Source organism: Nannospalax galili, unplaced genomic scaffold (assembly GCF_000622305.1).
Source record: "Nannospalax galili isolate Female #2095 unplaced genomic scaffold, S.galili_v1.0 scaffold27, whole genome shotgun sequence".
In the NCBI taxonomy this organism is placed as follows: Eukaryota; Metazoa; Chordata; class Mammalia; order Rodentia; family Spalacidae; genus Nannospalax; species Nannospalax galili.
Window position 1 is genome coordinate 2750554 of NW_008357993.1, and position 21912 is coordinate 2772465.

At 37.3% G+C, this 21912-nt stretch overlaps 1 protein-coding gene across 1 annotated transcript in view; it reads right to left on the reverse strand.

Moving 5' to 3' along the window:
* Positions 1-21912, reverse strand: part of Man2a1 (mannosidase alpha class 2A member 1) — a 196963-nt gene that overhangs the window by 144280 nt on the left and 30771 nt on the right. Inside the window, exons 2-4 of the mRNA XM_008856011.2 lie at positions 16957-17208; positions 13848-13992; positions 2009-2180 (exon numbers count right to left, since the gene is read on the reverse strand). Of these exons, the coding sequence (XP_008854233.1) occupies positions 2009-2180; positions 13848-13992; positions 16957-17208 (569 nt within the window). The remainder of the gene's footprint in view (positions 1-2008; positions 2181-13847; positions 13993-16956; positions 17209-21912) is intronic.

A 21912-nucleotide genomic window follows, 5' to 3' on the forward strand; every position in this document is an offset into this window, starting at 1 on the left:
GGCCAGCCTAGTCTACATAGCAAATTCCAGGCCAGCTGGGGCTACAGGGAGACTCTGTCTCAAAAGGACCAAAATAATAATAATAATAATAATAATAATAATAATAATAATAATAATAATCTTTTAGACAATACATTTTATTTCCACTCAATGAGTAGGATATAAACAAACAAAAGCCTCCTCATTTTAATACTTAAGAATTAGCTACAAAGAAAACACCAGTTCTATGTGATTTTATAAGACAGTTCATAGATCTAAGCTATGAATTCAGAAATACTAGTCAGCAGTTCTCCCTCTCTCTATCCTTCCTCCCCGACTCTCTGTTCTGGTTCCCACCTCATATAGTATGTTAATCTAAATCACTGTTAATATTTCAACTTTTAAAACTCAAATCAAGGTATGTTATATAACATTTGGAATTGTGGATTATCTTGTATAATTAAAGGGATATACTGACACCTCTGGTCTCCATGGCCACATGTGTTTATGAAAAGGGTGGCTGGCTCCTCTGACCATGGTGGTTCCCTAGTTCCTTCCCATACCCCCAAAGCCTACTTCACCCTTCTAGCCAATACCTCAAGGCTGCTGTCAGGGGAAAAAATATCCTCCAATGTGTATGATAGACATCCAGATTATTTTTAAATACTCGTGTCAATCTATAAAAATCTAAGGGTATTTTTGATGGGATAGGAAGAAGTTAAATTAATTCTAGAGCTCTTCAGGGAAGTTAAATCATTACTCATTAAAATAATTTTTCAACACAGAAAGTTAAGATTCAGACTGTCAGTTATGAAGAATATCATAAACATTAAAGTCCATGAAACAAATGAGAAAGCTCAAGTCAATACATATTTAGAAACAATAAAGAAGGCACTTCTGATCAGTAAAAGAGGAAGGCACTTTATATCTGAGGGAAGTAACAGTGTGCAAAGTGCTCAACAGGTAGACGGCCTGGGCAGGGAGGACCACCATCCCTGTCACAACAGCACAGAACCCTCAATGAGTCAGTGTCCTGATGGTAAACTGAGACCATGACTACACCTACTTCAGAGAACCGCTGAGGGAATTACCAGTTACAACTTGCAAAGTGCTTGGAACAGTGACTAATTCAGCAGGTGCTGTACAAGGGGCATTCAATACACAACCCACAACAATTTCTAACTCTTGAAAATAGGTGTGCTTAGATCAGAGAACCTCTAATCACACCAAATTTTAAAACATAATTTGGATTTTTTTAAATTAAGGGCTAAAAAAATAAAATTAGAGGAAAAATGAACTATTTGCCTCAATTGTAAGTTGAGAAGGAACCATGATAGCAAAGGCAGTATCAAAAAAAAAAAAAGGTAACAGATTTGACAACATAAAAAGTCTATATTGTGAACTTATTAATAAATAAGTCTTCAGAGGAAAACATATACAAATCAGTAAAATAAAGTAATATGAAGCAAGCCACACACACACACACACACATGCACACACACACATACACACACATATACACAACTATTCATATGAGAAAATATGCAACTGTGTAAGCAATCAAAAGGCAAATTAGGGGCTGGAGAGATGGCTCAGAGGTTAAGAGCACTGGCTGATCTTGCAGAAGACCTGGGTTCAGTTCCCAGCACCCACAACTCTGCATAGCTCCAGTTCCAGGGGACATGGCGCCCTTTTCTGACCTCTGCAGGCACTGCACAACAAGGCTGCAACTTATAAACATGTAGGCAATACATTCATATACATAAAAGAAAAGAAAATAATTTTTAAAATAAAATAAAAAGTCTTGAAAATATCAAACCCGTTTGACCTTGCAATTCTATTCCTAGGACAAACATAAAGCATACGGATTTCAATGGAAAGGTTATGCTTCCAGTCCTCAAGAGATGAATCAAAAAGAGACATGAATAACTATTTAAGTTTCAGATATAAAGCTAAAAAATCACCTAAAAATTCTACATTTGTTATGGATCTTTAATATTACTAATTTTTTTTAAGTTTTGAAACAAACCTTTTAACAGTCTCCTTCTTCGGAATATCTATAATATCCCACCACTTTGAGAGGAAAGAGATTTCAGACCACATAAATTTCATGCTGGAGTCTTCTTTCAGCTTTAGGACCATGTTATTAAAAATATATTGAGTCTTGTCTTTAAAGTAGTCATTGAAAGTCTTCAACCAACCTAAATCAAGACACAAATACACCAAGAAGGTGTGATTTATACAGCTGATTTCAACTTAGTCACATTCTATTGCATTACTGTTGGATACCCTTAGCTCTTTTATTCATAGAAAGATGTGTTCAGTTAGTGGAACTGTTTTAGTTGACATGAAATAAAAAACCCACTGACACTGAAATGATGAAAACACTCTGATACTGCACAAAAATTTCCACAGAAATGAGAAAGATGACCTAAAGTTCTGTAAAAAGCAGATATTTATACTTAATTCAATTATTGATTTATACTTTAAGGATTTGTTTTTAATCTTAAAAATCTAAACAGTACTAACAAGTATTGTTTTCATAATTTGGGATCAAAATTTTATCTTTTTGTTGTACATCTGAAATGCTTGCCCACTCAGTAAATAGAAACTAAGATAAAGTACTGCAATTACAAACTAAGCCCAAACTTCAAAAGTAGAGTGATAAGATAATTACTAAACCAATACAAATACTGAGCAGAGAATTCGGCCCAAAATAGGCATTTATTCCTAAAAGCTATCATCATTTAATTTTTCGGAACCACGAGGTAACACCAAACAACTGCTTACCTATTCTTTTTTTTCCCAAAGTAGAACTTGGTCCTCTTATTTATCTTACTACTTTACAAATATCTTGGAAACTGTTTACACAGCATTTGCGCCAAAGCAAAATCTTTAACCAGACTCAAGTCCAAGCATAGCCCCATCAGACACATGACTAAAATGGCAAAAGCCACAATACACAGAGCCACCAATTTCACAGACTGATGGCAGGCAAAGTAGACTCCGTGGAAATGATTTGTATTCATGCATGAAATCTTAGAGGATGGAGAATTTCTAGACTTCTATGCTGAACTACTGTTCAAGAGCTGCCAAAGGTCACACGTGGGAAAGAACAGAACTACAGGGAGGGCTTGTGCTTGCCTAAGATTAATTTACCACTCAATGAATACTGTATTTGCTAGTGAGAAACAAAAAACATGAGAGATGGTAAAGATAAGGCACCTGTTCCAACAATATGATTAGGTGTTTTTGAGAAGGGAACTGCAGCTGTGACCATTCACTCTCTTGCTCGAACTCACTCGTTCTAAAGTGATTTGTTGAGCATCTGCTATAGGAGCCAAACAGGAATACAATGTCAAGTTTTCTTTACAGGACTTTCTTCATTTAGAGCATGTTTAAGCTGGTTTGCCATCAAATAGCGCTTCTTGGATAATTTAACTTTTCCATGCTAGACTAAAAGGCCTGTGCCTTTAGAAAAACTCAAAGGTCTCTCGTGCAACACTGATATACAAGAAATCCTACCATGTTTCACAAAGTCACTAACTCAGAGCCCTGCCTCAGAGCACTGAATAAGGCCCTAAAGCTCAATCCCCAGAGGTGAGCCAAGAAAACCCAATCTACCCTTAAATGAGGATGTTACAGCACCTGCTGTCCATGCCAATAACCTTGGGTTTGAAAATAGTGAGTACTGAAGACTGAGCTACACAATCAAACTAGGGAAAACAAGATTTACAAAAGCATTTCTAACAATTTTTAATATACAATTTAAATATTTTTAAAAGCATATTGGTTACTCATAAATTCAGTTTGCATATAATTCACTCTTTGCTCCTGTTAGAGACTAAACTGTGTTATGTGCTAAAATACTAACTCCTATTTCAGAATGTGCCTATTGGAGGTAAGGTCTTGAAAGGGGTTAGTAAGGTAAAACAAGGTCATGAAGGAGGATCCTAGTCTTTTGCAGCTGGTGCCTTATACAAAGAGATTAGGACCCAGACACACACAAAGAAGCCTGGGGGAAAGGGTCATTAGAAGTTAAGGAAAGGAGCCTCAAAAAAATTCAGTGCTGCTATCTTCCCTTTCAGGGTCTAGACTTAGAAAATAACCTTTGATTGTGTGTAAGCCACTCAGTTTGTGGTGCTTTGTTACAGTGAGCTGAGAAGACTAGTGCAGCCTAAGAACTAATTAGTGTTACTATTGTTCAAAAACTAAAGATCACAATATTGATTTAGCACCCACCATAACATTTAATTTGTCATGCTGTTTCTACCTACTTAATACAAGATTAAACTGAATTCATTCACAGATGTCTAAGCAAATGTACTTCTATCATGATCTAGGACCATGGATACTTCCTAAAGGACTCAATTAGAATCCTCATTCTAAAATATCACATATACCTTTCACCTACATTTTAGCAAAGGTCAAAGCTACTTTCTAATTACTTGACTATTGACTAAATTAAAATAGCTCTGGGCAGTGGAAAGCCTTTAACATTAATTTTTTAAAAACCAGCAATCTAAGAAAAAGGCAAAGTAAGTGGGGCTAGTTTCATAAAGATGAACAGGTAAAAGGCTTTTTTTTTTTTAAGTGTAACTATGTATTTCCAACAGTTGTAATTTGTTATGAACTAAGATCATTTCCAAGACTGGCTTATCACAGGAGTTTTCATAGAGGAATTACAGTGACTGATTAATCCATTCTGTCTTCAATACTTCATTTGCCCTTCAACAATCACACAGAAAATATGTCAGAGATATTTACATGAGCTCAGAGATACCAACTTAAAAACCTTCCATAAAACTCATCTATAATAGATACTAATACCACTACAATATACCACAATTAATGAAGAATGAGCTAAAAGATAGCCTCTTGCAGCTTTCAATATTGAGTAATATAACAGTAAATTAGTTTTTATTGCTCTTATACAATAGACTAATCAAGTATTCCCTTTTCCACTGAATTGGTTCTCTCTTCCTCTAAATTGCTATAAAAACTACAATTGCATATTAACATGAGGCCAATCAGAAAGATAATATTTTATGAAAAGTTGTATACAATGAATTTTTGTGATATAAAATTATATTCCTATCTGTAGATTTAATAATCTGAGGACACTCAGTCGCGAGCTGATTTACTTAAGTGGTCAATTCACAGCTTTTTCTTTCCCTTGAATACACTAGGAAATTGAACCAAGGCTAGAATAACATTAAAAATACCTTTCAATTTATTCTTTTTCAAGCTAACAACACTATCACCATAAAGGAGCTAACAGCTATTTTAAGTGAAAAAATATCTAAAACAAATGAATAATCAGAAGTTCTACAAAGAAGGTATAAATCCCATTTCAAAGTTGAAAGCCCAATTATCTATTTTCTATGTGCAATTAGGCAACCTAGTAATTATTCATTGGCAAATCATGATTTGCAATGTTAATTTTGGATTCCCGATCATGGCTTAGAAGTCTGGAGATCTGGTCCTCTTAAGGGACATTTTGTTTCATTTGGCACATGGGCATACACAATACCACCCGAGCACATGGCCTGAGCACAGGACTCCAAAAACCTCCTGGTTCTTGCACTGACTACATTCCTGTCCACAATAATGCCCCAAGGCATAAAACTTGTCCACTCAGAGTCTGCCCTGCCCTCTTAAATCCCAAGGCCTAGAAATCTGTCCAAACAGCCCCAAGTTGGCTTCCACAGCCTGTTAGGTCCCTCCTGCAAGTCCTTCCTCATCAGGATGCTCAGCCCTGCAAGAAGGACCTCCAGATCTGAGAGGATCCAAGAGGCTGTCATTCAAAGGGATGTAAACAGCACTACACTGTCCACAAGCACAGCTCCTCCTGGCTGGGAATAAAGGCAGATCTGGAGAAAAGGAAATTTGGGCTACTCCACAGGTTGTCTCTCCCCAAATAACACCACTACTTTCTATTGCGAAACTGGGGCCTAAGAAGTCTAACCCCCACTGGGCTGACTAGACCACTGAGCTATTTCTATTTTTCCAGACAGGAAGAAAAGGGTCTCAATTCCTCATTTCATGATATCTCCTCATCTTATCTCAGTTCATCCCCTCACCAATCCCATCCCACCTCCCATCCCAGCCCCATTCTCCTCACCCCACCTCCTCACCCCACCCCACCTCCTCATCACATCTCTTCCCTACTACCCCTTCTACCCTCTCCTCTCTTCCTTCTTGTGCTTTTTCTTCCTCTCTTTTTTTGCAATCTCCTTCTTGGATTTATGACTTTTTAAATGTATTTTATCTATTAAATACATTTTATGTGTATGAGTGTACTGCCTACATGTATGTGAGTGCACCTGTGTCGTGCAATGCCGCAGAGGTCAGAAGAGGGTGTCGGATTCCCCTGGAACTGGAGTTAAGGATGGTTCGTAGACACCATGCAGGTTCTGGGACTCTAACCCAGGTCCTCTGCAAGAGCAGTCAGTGCTCTTAACTGCTGAGCCATCTCTCCAGCCCTGATTTGTGACTTTTAAATATTAGAAACAGGGTATAGCAGCCTCTGTATATTGTTGCCCTTGATCCTGCAAATTTTAGAATGCAGGACTGGGCACACACTACAACTGAAACTTCAAACCCAACTCTCATGAATCTAGCACCTGGTGCAAACAGATAAAAATAAGAGTTCAGTGAGTATGTGCTTAACAGATGAACTAAATGCACAGCCAAAAGACCGAAATAACAGTACGGGGAATATAAATGCAAACTTACTTCAAGAAGAAATGAAACCAAAGGCAAAATGTTCTGTACTGTTAGCTCTACTATTTAGTGTTTTAGTGCGTTTTGCTACCTCAGTAATCCTCTAGTGTTTCTAAGCTGCTTCAATATTTGTATTTTAAAATTCTCTAACAGTTCTAAGAGGACTTAAAGCACGCATTCCAAAGAGGGAAGCTTCTCTTAAAAGCATTATTATTATGCTGTTAGGGTAACAGCTGCCCATCATGTTTTAACAAGAACATTAAGTCCACTCAAAAGTTAAATAATCACTAACTTTTAGGAAAACATGAAAATATTTCGAGTAAAAAGTAATTACTAAACTCAGGTAAATGATACTGGTGCTAGCATTTATGATATGCAACTTAAGCTCTGACTTATTCCACTTCATCTATTCTAAAATTTAAAAATAAATACAAAGGGAGTTTATAACTTAAAAGAAAGCTTCTTTCAGTAATTAAGTTATTCCTGATCAACAAGTGATCAACAGTTTTCTCCCATCACTTGTTAATCCTTCAATATTAAACTGCAACATCCAATCTTATTCTTGAGAGTCAATATACAATCTTAATTATTATTATTACTTGATTATGCTGCTGATTAATTTTAATTCTAATGTTTCTATTATAAGTTAAGCTTTCTTTGTCCCCCTCATAGTTGTAATTAACATTTCAGTTTACTCATTCAAACATGTACTGAGTGTCCGATAAGGGTTAATAAGGCAAAACTAAATGACAAGAGAGTCTACAGAAAAAAATCAGAACAAAATGGCTGTGGGAATAAATAGTGAAGTTCTACCAGAATAACAGAACAGAGAGTCTTACAATAGTCACCCTCTGGACAGAGGGAAGAGCACACGGTAAAAACTAAACCACCAGGTGTGCCAGGTGCAGAAGCCAGGTGGGTACAGGTATACTGCGGAACACACTCGGGGACACAATGAGTGAAGAAAGTAAAAACAGAACTGGGGAACAGGTACCAAAAATCTTCTAAACAAGGAAACTTAGGAGGAAGAAAGCTAAGATTTTCAGATCTTTGCTTTCAAGTGTCCATACTAAGAATATCAGACATATATTAGAAAGGTTTAGTTCAAACAGAAGAACAGGAAATGGGCCTGCTACAGTAATTCCGTTACAACGGTTATGAACTGCAGAAGAAACTGACTGAAGGAAACAAGAGGAGAGTGAGGTAAAATTGAGAACTTAGTGACTGACTAAAAGTTTCCAAGCTACAAGTGTGTCAAAGATGATGCTGAGGCTTCCAAAGACTCTGCAAATCTACAAACCTGCTGATTCTCCTAAAATCCTAAATGCTTTTGAACTCAGAGGTTTCCAAAACAAGATAGCCTTTCATTCCAGGTGGCTCAGTGTCATCTAAGAGTTTTCTAAGCGTATCAGCTTCACTTCCATTATACTGTTGAGCATTTTTTAATACATGTGAGAAGCCTGCATTGGATGTCCCCCCATACCACAGAAATAATCTGCATTATACCCAGGATAGCTGCTGGGCTTGGGTTCATCTTGCAGCTGCTCAATGCAAAACTCTGACCTCTTCCCATATTGCTTGCCTAAGTGCCCATTAAGAGACATGCATGCCTTGATATCTGACACTTGTGTGTGAGGTCAGGCTCCCAAGTAATTTTTAAATCTATGCTTCGCTTCTTCCCCTTCCAGGTAAGGGTTGCATCCACTAACATCAACTGAGGCCAAATAAGTCTTCCCACACAGAAATTAATCCCTGGAAATTATGGGGCTAGCGGTATAGATATGAAAGACATTGTTAAAAGTAAAGAAAAAGTGGTTTCCTTTGATGGATTACTATTCAGCCTTATGACCACACATGCTGGGCAAACTATCAAAGTTTCTAGAAGTCACTTTAAAAGCTGGAAAAGACTGTTGAAAAACGTAGCGATGAGGAAAACTACTCACCACCCCACGTATGGAGTATTTAAAGACAGGACATCCATCCCAATACAAATAAATCAGAAGAAAAAAAAGAATAGGAAACAGTGTGGTGATGTGTCCAGTTTTGTTAGACAGTTAATAAAATCATGTTTGTAGCTAATCATACCAACACAGATAATGCTGGCCACTGACAGTACTTAATTTCCTCACAGATGCTCTGCTTGTGATTTCAGTAGGGTTTTCCATGAGAAGCAATATTATATTAAAGAACAAATCACAAGTCCTGGTTCTGGAGCCAAAAATCACAGAGGCCAAATCCACTCTGATATGAATGGATCACCTAGCCTCCTCCTGCCTCTTTTCTACCTATGAAATCAGAGTAATGCTTTAGGACTGTCATGAAGTTTCAGAGAAGTAACAGACTTAGTATGTGCAAAACGCTTAGGTTGGTGGGAAAAAGGCTGAAATGTAGCCCTAAGGGACAGTGCTAACTTATTACCAGGGCAGTGGTAAGTCTCACACACCCAGGCTAGAAAGACAGACCAAGGTAACCAAAATGAGGAGAGTCAAGATATGCATTACGATCACCAACATCTCTCAAAAGCAACTGAACGTGTGTTTCCTTGAGAATGAAGTCCAGCGAAGGCTCAAACCACCTGCATCTTCTTGCTCTAAAGAGGAACCTCAATAGACACATTTTGGGTATCTTTTAAATAAAAGAGAATTCCACTGGGGCTGCAGAGATGGCTCAGCAGTTAAGAGCACTGCACTACAGAGGACCTGGGTTTGATTCCCAGAACCCACATGGCAGTTAACAGGCAATTCCAGTTCCAGGAGATCCGAGGCCTTCTGACCTCCTCGGGCATTGCAGGACGTGGGTGCACTTTAGGTGTATGCGGGCAATACACTCACACACATAAAATAAAATTAAAATAATTTTTAAAAAGAATTCCACAAATCTATGGAATTATTTAATTCTAAAATGCTATCATTCTCTTCAAAGTAAGGTTTCCAGATAAAATACAAGATGCTAAATTAAATCTGAATTTCAGTGGCAAACAATATAAAAATGTCCTATGTAATATCTGGAACATACATGCACACACACTAAAAAGCTATTCATTGTTTATTAGAAATTCAAATTTGACTGAGTATACTGTATTTTTATTTGATAAATGTGACAATGCTATTAATGATCCAAAAGTCTAGATAAATGTCTAAATTGCCTAATCAGCATGGAAGATTAAGATTAAGCAAGAAGATACAGAATCTATTTGGTGTAAACAGAGTATCTTACGAGACAGTGTGGTAAATAGAAAGAACAAGCATTTTAAAATCAGACAACCCTGAGCTTTAATTCACAAGCATCTGAGAATTTATCATTGATTGGCTTTCAACAAATTACTGCACCATTAAACATGGCTTACTTCCCCCTCCCCTGACTCAGGATAGGCAAAATTCTTCCTCGCACTTTAGAGGCTCAGGAAATTCGAATTCAAGTTTCCCAACAAGGTTGCCCAAACCAAAGCATTCAATTTACCCTGCGCTAGCTAAACAAAGTCAGCCCTTCCCACACTGCAGATACCCGAACTCTCCTCTGCTGACCACCTGGCTGGCTTCCTTCTCCACACTTTGATCTACACATTCATTAAGATGGCCAACCGAACTGTTCCCAAATTCCAACAGTACTCAATAATGTTTGATCAGAAATGTTCGAAAATAACATCACACTGAGAGTTCCTCATGTTTCTTTTCTTTTTGAAATCATTTAGATTACAGATTTATAAACAAATCTATTTCTAATTATCATAATACTAAATATAAAAATGTTTTTTTCTTAGTTTAAAAAAAAAGCTGAAAAATTCCATCACTGAGTCAATTAAAAAAAACAAATGCTTCCAAGAGTTGCAAAGGCACAAAAGAAAACTATTTTCCAGTACAGCTCATGGTACTAGCTCTTCCTACTATTTTAGAGTCGTATAGCATGGGAGAATTATTTTCTAATGTTCATTTTACAAATTACTTAACTAACAATATGCTGTTCTATCTTCCATTTAGTATACCTTATCTTCTCTCTACATACTGTGATTTCTCTGAAGGAAAATTAACTAAATATTTCAGCAGTTTAACTAGTGGGAAGCAAAGAATTAAGATTGTAGATACAAAGGTGCTGTAATTGTGTTTTAATCAGCTTATTATATACAACATGAACATGTATCAGTCAACTAACATTTAATTTCATGGTCTATGATTCAAAACTTTTCAAAAGCATAACAATACAAAGTTATAAGCATTTACCTAACAATTCCTTTCCAATTGTGTTTTAATTCATGTAAACTGTTTTACTATTACATGACAACTGTTACATGTCCTTACAGCCTGGAAGAAGACTTAATTAGGAAGTTTATTAAGACACAAACATCTTAAAATTTACCTTTTATTACAGAATAATACTAACTCAGCCTCAAAAGAAAACCATCTACACCCACTTACCTCTATGTATGTATGTTTGTGTACAGAAATACACCAATATAAATTCTTTGTTAGGGGATAAACACAGGACTCTTGAAAATTTATTTTGAATATTTCCATTGCCAACAGACATAAATCCACTGATGAAACAAACTACTGAGCCAAAGCTTGTTTTAAATTGTTGCTACAGAAAATGCAAACAACTTGCTATAAATCTCATTTAGAAAGTAAATTGCCTAATTGCACATTCATTTGGGAGTATTCTACAAAGATTTCCCATCACAGTCATATTTTGACTTGGAATACACATGCACTTGCTTTTCCTTCCCCCACACCCCATTAAACCAGTGATTTTTCATGATCTGAATGATTCTATTTTTCACAGAAAATTTAGGTTATCAATATTCTATTTTTGTTAAGGAATAGTGAAAATTACTTTAAAAAATCAGAAGGTTCTTCTCTGTAGCATTTTGCTTCATGGCCAAATTGCTTTTGCTTTAAAAGGTCTGTTTCTGACCATTATTTTTAACGCAAGTGTAGAAGGGCCTGAGGGTAAGGGTCATTAACATCTTTTACTAAGACAAAAAGATTCCACTATGGTTGCTAGGATACCATCGGACAGAATCATTTATTGAAGCCAAAAACAGTTATTAAAGAGTTCTTCTCACAAAACAACGTACTACAGCAGGAACAATAAAGCAAACAAACAGCAATCTAAAAGGAATCCCTGCCCTCAAAGAGCGTAATACTGTTGTCAGTCTATAAATGTGTAAAACACATCTTGAATGAATTTTTTTAAGGAACATGAATAAGTAGATAGCACAAAAGATGGGAAACACAGGACAGGCAGCAAGCAAGGTGTTTCACCCTAGTCTGGAGAGTTATTATTTCACTGACTCATTTAACAGAATTGTAATGACTGATCCAATACACCACTTACTGGTCTAGACATTCCATGTAGTGCAGCTAACAAGACAGAGTTCTAGCCCTTAGCAAGCCTGAACTCTAAGGAGTAGGCTAAGTAAAAACACTTCAAGTATCCCCATCCACATATGCATACAAATGTAGGCAGTGTGGGAGCAGCCTATGGTGGAAGAGGATGTAGATGGGGCGAGAAGGCCCTACGTATCTTCTAGTGACTATGCCAGAATGAGCAAACATTGAAGAGGAAACTCATGTTCTTTCTGCCACACAGGTTAGATCACGGTAACCCTGACATGAGGTATTTCAGTACATTCACTGCCTGAGTCACCTTGGCAAGATAGCAATATTTTTGCCATGAATAGCGGCACCACCAACCTTCAAGGGTTTCAGAAGCATGAGATGTTTGTAAAACATTCACAGCCTGGCTGGTAAACCACATCTTTTATTATTACAGTTCTGTGCTTATGTTACGGAATAATAAAGAAATGAAATTGGTGGAAATTAAGGATGTAGAAAGGGGAAATGGATGGTAAAAGTTTTTAGAAAAATCAAAACTGGAGAAGTATGATAAAATCATGTTCAGACCTAAAGTTCTACATTGCATCATTCATAGAAAGTTATGACCATATAAATAGAACACATTGTATCAACTTGTAGGACAAAAATGTAAGTAGATGATACATGCATGTGCGATGTAAAGAAAAAGACCTTGAGAGTACTAGATGAACTTGAAAAACCAGGTTCTCTGGTAGTAAAGGCAAAATTAAGACACTGAAAAAAGTGATAAACAGATAGTGCAGGCCTCCAAAAATAATTTTTTAAAAAGTCTTCAAAAATACAATCCCCAAAAATGCTGGAACTAGGGCTCGCAAGATGGCTCAGCAGGTGAAGTTGCTTGCCATGTAATCCTGGCAACCTGAGTTTGATCCCCAGAACCCATGTAAAAGTAGGAGAGAGTGACTCCACAAGGTTGTCCTGACTTCCACAGGAGTATTACGACATGTGTACCCACATAACACACCACACAGTAATAATAATAACAATAATAATAATAATAATAATTTTTTAAGAAAACAATCCTTCCACTAAATTCACTAGCCATTTACTCTGTACTGTGGCTCATACCAATAAATATGCAGATCAAGTCTATGTACCACTAAAATTATAGCAGTTTCTCCTTACCTGGAGGGAGCAGAAATCTCTGGCCCCAATAAATAGAAGCCTTCATATAAAATACAGTAATCATGGTAGCAGCTATTGTTGTACCATGCATGATTCCTTTCCATTTCATCCTCTAAGATGCTCTTATCCTGACTCAACCAGATAAAAATACCTCAGAGGGAGGCAGGACTCCTCTCTCTGCTGGACCAGGCTGAGACTGCTACCCACGGCTGACTGTCACCATTGACCACAAAATCACTTCCTAGTACTTCCCTGTTAAAGACTCAAATTTTCCCATTAACACTCTGCCTTTCTGTAGTATACCTTAACATATATGAAATAATTCTCCCATGCACTATTTTACCAGAAGCAACTGAAATGATATTTCAGTCCCCTGCAATGTGCGCGACCTTCGTCCCCAAGGCTAGGTCCTTCTCATGTCCACCAGTATTTCCTGCTATGCAAGTCTACCTAGAATGGCACATAAACTGGTAAAACAGAAACACTACGATGCAATGACATAAGAGGAATACATCATGGCAATGTCAGAAATAATGTCTGAAATGTGAGAAGCAAGCTCCACCAGCTTTATTACAGGACTCTGGGCTAAATAAAGAAGCATGACCAACCGACTGATCCCTAGGTATTTTGAAGAGCAAGTTTTACCTGCATCATTATGGGAATGAGGCACCACAAATACTTGAAGGGGTTCACTGTCCCACTCATCAGCTTCATAATTAATGTCAAATCCTTGTTTCCAAACTCCCCCATCTGGATTATCAAAAGGAATTAGATCATAAACATCCAACATCTAAAAAGATGAAAGAAAAAAAATTTAAGTTTAATCATTATTAATTTATACTTAATGTCAATCCATATTTGCTCAAAATACTGCTGAGATATATGTATATTATGAAACAAAACTATTTCTGTAGAAATTAATTTAAAAGTTTAAGGTCAAAAATATTTGACCATTATTCAAAGATCTGAAATGCTAGTTGTGCTACATAACTAACCTGCCAAAAAAAAAATTCCTTCCCTTGGGGGCTAGAGATAGGGCTCAGCACTTAAGAGGCTAAGAGGCTGTTCCACTCTTCCAAAGGACCCAACAACCACACTAGGTAGTTTGCAACTGCTTGTAACTCCAGCTTCTGGGGAATCCCAGGTACTTACATGCATATACCCAGACACACACATACACACATACATACATACACACACACACAGCATACATAAATAAAAATAAATTTTAAAATATTTTTTAAGGGGCTTGAGAGATGGGTCAGCAGTTAAGAGCACTGGCTGCTCTCTTGCACAGGTGCAATTCCCAGCACTCACATGGTAGCTAACAAAAGTTCGGATCTCTAGTTCCAGGCAATCCAACACCCTCTTCTGACCTCCACAGGCATTGCACTACACAGGTGCACTTACACACATGCAGACAATACACTCATATACATAAAACAAAAATGAAAAAATAAAATATTTTTAAATATATTTTTAAGTCCCCTCCCTGTTGGCATGGTAGTACACGTCTTTAATTTCAGCACTCAGGAATCAGAGGCAAGCAGAGCTCTATGAGTTCGAAGCCAGCTGTCTACACAGCAAATTACAGGCCAGCCAGGGTTACACAGTAAGACCCTGTGTCAAAATACAAAAAACAAAACAAAAATCCCCTCCCTATCTACATCTAATAAATACAATTTTATTCAATTCCTTCTTCGTTTTATTTTTACTATCAGTGTGATTTAATAAGAACATAGGAATACAACAAATGTTTTTCATGAATTTTGATTATGACTAAACATTTCAACATTTTCAAACATAGTACTCAAAATGATTTTCTTAATTTATATGGGATACCTTTACTTCATTATCACATTTATTTTCTAAATCTATACCTGAATGAAAATAATGTATATTTTCTGCTAGGTTTACAATTTTTATTCTAAAAATAAAATTACAGCAGGGTCAACCAGGCACAACCACTTAAAAGTGGAAGAAAAGTATCCAGCTGTTTTCTACAGTCAGATGCAATTACACAGGAATAGTCCTGGCAAGAGGCTGAGGCAGGAAGACCACTAAGTCCTGAAGTCAAAATGCAACACAGTGAGACCCCTTTTCAAAATGCAAACAAATGTTTTCTAGCTTTCCAGTGCAGAATACTTTGTAGATAATAATCTATTTGTAAACAGGAAAAAACACTGTCCCCTTGAAAATATAAAACTTAGCTTTTATTCTTCATATTCTCCATAACATTAAAAAAAATAAAATTTAAATTGTTAAAATGAAACAGGCTGCAAAAATTATACCCTAATTAATATTATTATGACAATCTGTAAACACCAGAAAATTATATAAAAATGATAAATTATTTTAAGACAATAACATATCTCTTGCTGTGGAACTCATAAGACCATTCTATGGATAAGACATTAAATAAGACCATTCTAAGGCTAAGCCAACATACCTGTGGGAAACAGCAAGGCAAGAGGAGGCATCAGCAATACCTGTTGTTATTTCTGGTTCTATCTGGTTATTTCTTCAGCCCTATAGCTCTTCCAGTAAGTATCCTCATGCCTCACTCTGCCCACCGACATGACTACTCCCCAACTCTTCTGTATACAACCCACATTTAGACCAAAAGGGCAAAACAACAAAAAGTGTTGCCCCTTCCCTTAGCACAATGGTCAAAGGTAGGCACTGAAGAGGCACTCAAAAGCCAAAATGAAGCCATGCCTCATAGAATTCGATAACCCAGAAAGCACAGAATCTTTCCCGGCATGTTTCAGTCTGCCCACACACCAGCTAATGAGGCTGCAGGTGCAAGGCCTGGCCAGCTGCACTACCTGCTGCTTGCAGCTTGGCATGTGAGCCATGACCATGTTCTATGCCCCCAAGAATTAGTGGAAAATGCCTTCTCTAAAGCCAGGCTGGAGGCCATCTAATTTTGCACAACTTTAAAATATTCACTCTTTAAGACCCCCAAATCCCCTGTATTATTCAAATTTCTGGCCTAAGACAAGGTTTAACACAGCCCTCTGCTAATTTTCAGAGCAAGGGTAGAGTGAGTGACACATCCTGAGTTTAAGAAAGACAGAGGGTCCTTTCTGACCCTGGTTTTCAACTCATTACCTCCTAGTTGCCCAAGTGAAATAATACAATATACAATCTTAAATATACTAGTAAAATATCAATTATAGATCTTATTTAACTTATCCAAGATTTAATTAACATAAAAATAAACTAAGGTACTTTACATGTTAAGTCCAAGGCACTTTGTTTCCATTTCTCTTTCGGAGTACATCAAGTCAAAATGGCCCACACTTCAAGTGCTTGGCAACCATGTGAGGAAGATACTTTCCCCAGCAGAAAGCACAGCTCTAGAATATTCCCTTCCCTGCAAAAGGCTATTACTCCAAATAGCTATGCTCCTACAGTAGGAAGGCAGACACAGAGTGACAGCAAGACTTTTCTTCTATTCTCCAAAAGGAGATAGGGAAATCTCTTTGGCAAAAATTAAAGCTCTAAAGATTTTTTTTTTTAACTGTTACAGAAAATAAAGACAAAAAAGCCATTCTTAAAGGAAAACTGACAGAAACATGAAAGTAGTGAACTGTATCACTAACAAAAAATGATGAGACTAATCAAATCACAGCAAAAATTGAAACTGTAGCCCAGAATTTAATCAACTTACCAAATAAGAGCAGACACAAGATCAAATTTGAAAACAAAACAAAAAGGCTCTGTAATTACCAGCAAAAGTCTCCATTACCTGCACATCTGGATGCTGACTTCCACTCTGTGAGGCAAACAAACAGTCTTTGGGGTCAGCCTGCAGGGTTAACTGGGAAGACCGGGTGTGTGCTACACCTTGGCTAGCATTGCCTTGTGAACCTTTTGGACCATCCTCCACAGACTCACTCAAGTTGATAACAGAATCTCTGATATTAGAGATGATCTCATTATTTTCAGCTAGCAGACGTTCCAAATGGTCTATTTTTTCTTGCAATATTGAGAGCTGGCCCTGTAATAATAAATAAAAATTTAAAAAAAGAAAGAAAAAGTGTAGCTCAGCCAAAGCACATGCATTTTTCTTTCAAAGCCCATGTGTCTATGCAGGACAGCCACTCACCCTTCCCTTTCCACTTTTGCAGCGGGATGGTGAGAGCGGGGAACCATGGATGAGTTAGAAACACCATTTTCTAACAGAAAACCTCCATTGTTGTAATCATATTTTTAAATGTATAACAGAATGACCAAAATATTTGAGGATATATTTCCTAATCCCCCAATTCAGTCCTAAGTGATCTTTGGGGCTCTAAAATCACTAATTCAGCAGTCTGTTATATTCAGGTATGGAATTTTGCATTTAAGTATAACGGATAAAAATTAACTTACCAGGTCAAAACATATTAGCCTGAACAATAGCATTCCATCTCAACCTGTTAACTAGTGGACAGTTCTAAATAAGAGGTGCACACCTTTAATCCCAGCACTCGGAGGCAGAGGTAGGTGGATCTCTGTGAGTTAGAGGCCTCCCTGTTCTACATAGTGAGTTCCGGGCCAGCTGGGGCTACAGCGAGACCCTGTCTCAAAAGAGCAAAAGAAAAAGAAAAAGAAAAAAACCGAAAAGAAAATATCCCTAAAAGATTTTAGGGTTACCTCTTCAAAGGGGGAATGTTAGAGTAGCAAAAAGCCACATTAAAAAAAAAAAAGAAAGAAAGAATACATGATGTCAGAAAAAAGTGATGGGGAGATATGGGAGGTGTTAGAGGGGAGGGAGTAGGCATGGATTTTATCAAAACATCTTATATGCATGTAAGAATAAATACTATAAAGTTTTTTTTAAGTTACAAAAAAAGAAAAAAATCAATTCTCAACTCTTTATTAACCATAGACAGAAGCAACCCTCAAGTTACCATACAGCAAGCCATTCAGACTGCTTTTATTACACCATGTGACTTTTAGAGCTTTTAAAAAAAAAAAAAAATTGATCTGTCCATTGAGAAGCTTGCCATCCTAATACACAGCTTGTTTTACAGAACAATACCGCAGCTTGTGACAGCAAGAACAATCTCTGACTTGTTCAACCCTGCATTCTGGGTTCCAAGTATAAGGTAGATACTCATATATTTGTCATGTTTCTGGAACAACAGTAATTCTTTACTGAAAACCCATTGTGTCAGGCATAATGCCACACACTAGGAAAATAGGTATGCCTAAGGCACAGCCCCTAGTCTTTGAATATACAAGGTGACATTAGAAACAAGAGCCTACTCCCCAGGTCCCAAAAGCTCACATTAGGATTTAAAGAATAATTATCTGCACGGTGAACAAATAACCTCAGACCTTCATAACCAGGAAATAACAGGAAGGTAGAAGGGAAAAGAGAAAACAGCCAAATGGTAGAAAATAGAGAGTCAAATGGTAGATTTACATCAAGGAATAGCCTTCAATCACTAAAAATTGAAAAATATAAAAATTTTAATAGAAATACAAGGATGGTTACTTTCAAGAAAATTTTTTAATTGTATTATTAGTCGGTGTGGTGGCACATGCCTTTAGTCCCAGCACTCGGGAGGCAGAGGCAGGTAGATCTCTGTGAGTTCAAGGCCAGCCTGGTCTACAAAGTGAGTTCCAGGACAGCTGGGGCTACAGAGAGACCCTGTCTCAAAAAGAACAACAACAAAAAAAAAGTAATAAAGCCTGATAATCTGAGTTTGATCCCTGGAACTGACATAGTGGAAGCAGAGAACAGATTCCTGAAAATTGTCCTGTGACTTCCACATGTACACTGGCACAGGCATGTACACACACACACACACACACACACACACACACACACAAATAAACAAATATAACATTAAAGAACAGAGGACAGGGGAAACAAAGGCAGGAGGATTTCTGTAAGTTCTAGGTCAGTCGAGTCTATACAGTAAGTTCTAGGCCAACCTACCCTAGTAAGACTATGTCTCAAAAAATAAAGTGGAGAAAAACCCAGAATGTGAGATTTTCAAAGTGTAATTTTCACTGTAATACACAACCATATGTAGGATGAAAACCTGGTGCATAAGATGCGGTGATACATGTCTCCTATGCTAGCACTGGACAGTGTGAGTGTAAAGACTACAGATTCAACACCGAACATACTGGGTATGAACAGGGCTGGGAGATTTAAGAAGAACCAGGTCCAACCAAGTGAAATTTCCATTCTAAAACTATAAAAGAGCTGTATGATGTTTCAAGTAAGATAAAAGTAATAAAATTTTCTTGTATAATTGAATCTTTTAAGAGTGAAAAAATGCGAGGGCTGGACAGAAGGGTTAAGAACACCTGCTGCTCTTGCAAACCTGAGTTTGGTTCCCAGCACCAATGTGTGGCTAACAACCATCCATTACTCCTCTTCCAGGTGATCCAACACCTCTTTTGATCTCCGCAGGCATTCAGGACATGGGTACACTTATATACATGTAGGCAATATACTCATACACTTACAATAATTTTTAAAAGAGTAAAAAGGACCTCCCTTTGCTTCTCTGGGCGAGCACCACCTGACACAGGCCTCTCTCCCACCTGCAAGCCTCTCTCTAGGACCAACCAAGCTCCTCAGTGCAGTCCCTAGGAGTCCTTGGGACCTCTTCCCGCCCCATCTGCCTTTGCTTCTCTGGGTGGAACGGCCACCAGCTGCTTTAGACCAGCATCTTTCCTGGGCTAGGCTCTCAGGCCAGTCCAACGCCCAAATTCCTGAGGCCAAAATTGTTCCTTGAGGGATTCAGACCAGAAATCATGTGACCCTCATCTGAACTGGGCTGGAGTGGGAATTCCTGAAGACAAAATCAGTCCGGCCACTCCAATATAAAATCAAAAGAGAGAACCGGAAGCTTAGACAAACCGGCTTTTCATGCCCAAAAAGTAAACCACAAAGACACATAAAGTTCATAAAAAGAAGTAGACATAAACTTGAAGACGTGAGTCTCACACAAGAATCAGAAAATACAAAAGAAATACACATCTTAAAATCAGAGAGAAAAAATAATAACAAGAAAAACCAAAATAACATATCCACAACAAATACCAATAGTCCTCTAGAGGAGTACAATGAGAACTCCCTAGAGATAATGCAGGACATGGAACTTAAAAGAACAATTATAAACATAATAAAAGAATTCAGTGCATTTAAAGAACACACAAAAAAGATATCAAAGAACTGAAGGAAGATAGTGATAAATGTCTGAATGAATTCAGAAAAGAGTTAGGAATACTGAAGAATACTCAGAATGAAATGAAGAAGGAAGTGAAATACTCAGTAAGCCAATTAGAAACGACAGGAGAAAGCCTCAAGAACAGGATGAATGAAATGCAAAACAGAGTACCAAGACTGGAAGATAAAGTGGATAAACTAGACCACTCAAGAAAGATTATGAAAAATCTAAGAAGTCACAAGAATGGAATATGCAGGAATTGTGTGACACCATAAAAAGGCCAAACTTACGAATCTTAGGCATACAGGAAGGAGAAGAATGCCAAGAAAATGGCATGGACCAGATCTTCAACAAAATCATGGAAGAAAATTTTCCAAAATTAAAAAAGACATGCCCATACAAACACAAGAGGTGTAGAGAACACCAAACAGACAGGACCAGAAAAGAAACTCTCCACGGCTCATCATAGTAAAAACTCTACACGTACAAAACAAAGAGACAATTCTGGAAGCTGAAAAAGAGAAACAACAAGTCACATTTAAAGGAAAACTCATTAGGATTACAGCTGACTTGCAGTGCAAACTATGAAAGCCAGAAGAGCCTGGACCAAAGTATTCCCAGTTTTAAATGATCACAGATGCCAACCCAGATTACTATACCCAGCCAAAATGTCTATTATAGTTGAAGAGGAAATAAAAATCATCAATGAGGGGTATATATGTATATCTCACCCTGCCCCAAAATCAAATTAAAATAGATCTAAGACCAGAAACTCTGAAAGTGCTAGAGGATAATTAGGGAAAACACGTGAAGATATATAGGGCTAGGTAAGGCTAGAACTTCAGTTGTTCAGGAAACAAGGCCAACAATTGACAGACTGGACTTCATGAAATTAAGACACAGACCACATGAATGGATTAAGAAACAAAATCCATCTTTTTGTTGTCAGCAAGAAACTGATTTCACTTTCAAGGACAGACACTATCTCAAAGTGAAAGGATGGAAAAAAATATACTAAGCAAATGGCACTAAGAAAAAAGCAGGCGTAGCAATTCTAATATCTGACAAAATAGACTTTAAACTAAAACTAATCAGAAGAGACAAAGAGGGCCACTTCATTTTGATCAAAAGAACAATGAATCAAGAAGATATTACAATCATGAACATATATTCATCAAACCCTCATGCACCCAACTTCATCAAAGCAATAATACAAGACTTTAAGACCCAGATTAACCCCAACTCATTAATAGTAGGCGACTCCAATAACCCACTGTCTCCATTAGATAGGTCAACAGGGCAGAGAGTTAACAGAGAAACATCTGAATTAAACAATACCATATATCAATTGGAATTAACAGACATCTACCAAGTACTCCAACCAAGCACCAAAGGACATACTTTCTACTCAGCACCCCATGGAACCTTCTCCAAAATCGAGCATATACTGGGGCACAAAAAAAACCTCAACAAAGACAGAAAGATTGAAATAATTCCATGCATTCTATCAGACCACAATGCAATAA